Here is a 4,063-nt window from a genome sequence, read left to right as displayed (position 1 = left end):
GCAAGTGCTAGGGTTAAGACAAGACTAAGCAAAAGGGGCAAGGAGAAGAATCGAGATTCGGCCTTAGTTTAAGAAAAATAATTACAGTTTTATTTTAATTCATACAATTCCTCTGGATTACCAGGTTTAGCGGAGTGCCACAGGCCACTAGTGGTCAGCCGGAGAGGCTAAAGTCTTTATAAATAGGGTGTAAGGGCACACAGCAAAAAGGCACACTGGGCATTAAAGTCAAACCCACACACTAGATTTAGAAAGTATATGCACTCCATAACACAACTAGGCTACACACTAATAGCACACAGCACTTCAGTCTCCCCACGTGCACATAAGGACCACCGAGCCTCTAACAGTAACCCCTATCTCACCCGCCCCCAAAGCTAACAGCTGTCCGGGCAGGCAGACAGGCACTCAGACAACATAAAAAGAATGTTCAGAATGATCTGTTGGCATAGGGACGATGTGACTTCCCCAGCTTGGTTGACGTCACCCTTTGTTTTCGTGCTGCTTCAGAACAGCTAGGCAACAGACTTTTACAACAATAAAAGAAATAATAAAACGGCGTTATAATAGAAATAATTATCGGCGTTAATTAATTGATGAATTAACGCGATAATAACGCGTTAACTTGCCCAGCCCTAATTTATGTATAATACAGTGGAAAGGTAAGAGGTTAGTAGTGATGTGTATGGTACCTTCTATGGAGATACTGACATTTCAAAATGTAAAAATCTTTAACCACTTTTTACAGGACAACTGAAGAAGATTTAAAGACCATATGACACCTTACAATGTGAAAAGCTTCACAGATGCACTGCTCATACACGAATATATACCCATCATGCCAAATACTCCCACCTGAATTGAAACTAAACTAAACCAAAGCCAAATACATGGTCATGCCCTAAGCCTAATTTCAATAAGTTCCTTAAAAGTTTCAGTTTCTGTAGAAAGGAACTATAGAAAGTAGTTTCCTCCATTTTAGTTTCTTTACAGTTATTGAGGTAAACAGAGGTTCCCATGTTGTCAGACACTTATAATTGCATTAAAAAAAGCGGTTTACTTACAATTTACTGCATGTTTCATGGGATAACATTGTACAGCCATTTTGTAGTTACCGGTTATAGCTTTCTAACTAAATACTGGACCGATTTCAGTTCTCAATTGTTCTTTGTAAAACTTTGGACCCAAAAAGATCAAAAAATCGGGCCAGGTTGAAAAAGTTTCCCTTTAAGTATAGTCATTTTTAAATGGTTGTAATATTCATGAGAGTTGTAATTAGTGCTATCAGTTTAACGCGTTATTAACGCAAACCCATTTTAACGCTGTCCATTTTTTTATCGCGCGATTAACGCATTCTTTTTGGCCTCACAAACTGTGTAGTAGGCTAATGTTAGGTTTGAGTGAATGTGAGCGCGATACGGCGAAATGGATGATAAGAAGCTTCTGAATAGAAAGTTTACCTTTAAAAGTTGTGTTATGCAAAAGAAACTAGCTTCACTGAAAATGTCAACAGGCAGCTGGCTGAAAGCACAGAAGTAGTAGGCTTACCTTCTATTGGAAACCTAACTGTTACGGTTCATTGTTTTTGAAACAAGAGGCCTGACTTCTATGTTCACAGCAAACTTGGAAAAAAGAAAATATTAAGCCATGGTTGAACTGCACTATAGGCTGAGTCCTTGTTTATCTGAAATGTGCACTTTATAATTTAATTTTTTACCGCCCTGTTTGGCAATGTTGTTTTTCAATCAAATAAATCATTGCATAAAGCAAGCCAATCCACTTTTCCATGTTGATAAGAGCATTACAATAAAATAAAAATGATGGAAAAAAATAATTGAAGGGACATTTAGAATAGATAAAAATGTGCGATTAATCGGGATTCATTTTGAGTTAACTAGCAAAAATGCGATTAATCGCGATTAAATAGTTTAATCGCTTGACAGCACTAGTTCTAATATGTATGTATTTACTTAAAAAAAATAAGGTCAGTCCACATATAACAATGTTTAGGTCAGTCATAAAAAAACATCAATTGATTTTGTCGTTCAGCCTTCCAACATGACTTTTCTGTGTCTTTCACAAATCTCTTACTAGAGTTAATGAGTAACTTCTGGTCCACTCATACCTATTGATGGATTTGCCCAGGACCACTTAGTTTTCGTCAATCTCATGCCAATAAGCCTTGGAAGTTTGCAAACTTAACCTAATTTAGCTAACTTGTAGTAAATTACACTGTCCACTGTATATTGAACATGTCGCCAACAACATTTTATTAGATTACACATACTCCACATTCAAATGCTTAGAAAACAATGTATATGGGCTGAAAACACAGTATTTCAGTTAAATAAATATTTGCCATTCATTTTTTTGTCATTCATTGGATATGTTACAGTTAATCTCTGATGTCACAACAATGAAAACTATGCAGAGTCATATTTGTGTAAAAATGCACACAATGGCAAATAAAAAACACTTTGAATTGTGAAGAGCAGGCCAGGCCTGTTATGACATGTTGCTCTGTCAGGATTTTAGACAATAGATGCACATTGTCTTTGGCAACGAGTTCAAGAATAAAAGCACTAGAAAGTCAGTGTTGAAGCTGTGCAATCCTGAGACAGAAACACCACAACCGCAACCATGATGGGCAAGGTAAGTCCAGCTCTGGAATATTATCCTCTCAGTAAAAACTGAAATATAGAGATATTGATACTAAATATTTGCATTAACGAACATTACATTTACACGTGACACATTATCAGGGAATTAATATGTGACTCATACATCGTCCATGAGTCATTATAATTCAACCCAATGACATACTTTTCCCTACAACATGTATTAATGCAATAAAGAAACAGCTAAATGTAGAGAAATTAATGTTATTTCAGATCACCTTCTACGAGGAGAGGAACTTCCAGGGGCGCTCCTATGAGTGCATGAGCGACTGTTCCGACATGTCCTCCCACATCAGCCGCTGCCAGTCCTGCAGGGTGGAGAGCGGCTGCTTCATGGTGTACGAGCGTCCCAACTTCATGGGCAACCAGTTCTTCATGAAGAGGGGCGAGTACAATGACATGCAGAGCATGGGCATGATGTTCGACAACATCAGGTCCTGCCGTATGATCCCTCATGTAAGTGGCCAAAATCCATTCTATTCAAATTTGAAGTTGGAAAATACTACTTGATGTGATTATTTTCATGTATGTAAATGTGTTGAACTGTAAGCAGTGGGACAACTGCTAGCTACTTATGTATGGAAACACATGCACAGATAAACAAGCAACCTGATGTTCACATTGTTTCATTACTTTTACAGCATAGAGGACAGTTCAGAATGAAGATCTACGAGAGGGAGAGCTACGGTGGTCAGAGTATGGAGCTGATGGATGACTGTGATTCCATCATGGATCGCTACCGTATGTCTGACTGCCAGTCCTGCAATGTTATGGATGGCCACTGGCTCATGTATGAGCAGCCCCACTTCAGAGGCAGAATGATGTACATGAGGCCTGGAGAGCACAGAACCTTCAGGGACATGGGATCCAGCAACACCAGATTCATGAGCATGAGGCGCATCATGGATTCCTCTTATTAGGCACGGCAAGTTTGCTGACCCTTAAGAAACAGTTGATCGTCAATAAAATGTTTAAACTCTTGGAAAATCAGTGTTGGTTTTAAGTATTCTTTTTTATACAGGAATGGTATACTGGCATTAAGGACACGGTAAGTTTGCTGGTTACGTATGTAACCGTGGTTCTATGAATAGTGGAAGACCACCAGAGGCGATTAAACATAGTGGAAGGCATCATGCGCTCATGCATTGGCTACGAGAACTTATTGATTGTCATCTAGTGACACGTGACGCCCTAAAGGTATATAGCCTACACCTGCGCATGATCTTTCTCCAAGGTCATTCTCGCCATTCCGAGTGACCAAGGACTCTGGCGGTCTTCCACTATTCACAGAACCACAGTTACATAACCAGCGTTCTATTACATAGTTCCAGGCCGCCAGAGGCGATTAAACATAGTGGAAGATTTATACCATCGAGTAATGAGGA

General features: G+C 39.0%; 1 protein-coding gene across 1 annotated transcript; it reads left to right on the top strand.

Annotated features, from left to right (window-relative positions):
- Positions 1 to 2,879: 2,879 nt before the first annotated feature.
- LOC308365195 (gamma-crystallin M3-like) lies at positions 2,880 to 3,598 on the top strand (the record flags this gene model as incomplete). Its single annotated transcript, XM_080838550.1, has 2 exons — positions 2,880 to 3,134; positions 3,320 to 3,598. The coding sequence occupies 2 exons, from the start codon at positions 2,880 to 2,882 to the stop codon at positions 3,596 to 3,598; spliced, it is 534 nt and encodes a 177-aa protein (XP_080694676.1).
- Positions 3,599 to 4,063: the final 465 nt, after the last annotated feature.

This window comes from Sprattus sprattus (genome assembly GCF_963457725.1).
Source record: "Sprattus sprattus genome assembly, chromosome: 5".
Taxonomy (NCBI): Eukaryota; Metazoa; Chordata; class Actinopteri; order Clupeiformes; family Clupeidae; genus Sprattus; species Sprattus sprattus.
This window is presented reverse-complemented; position numbering and strand designations above follow the sequence as displayed.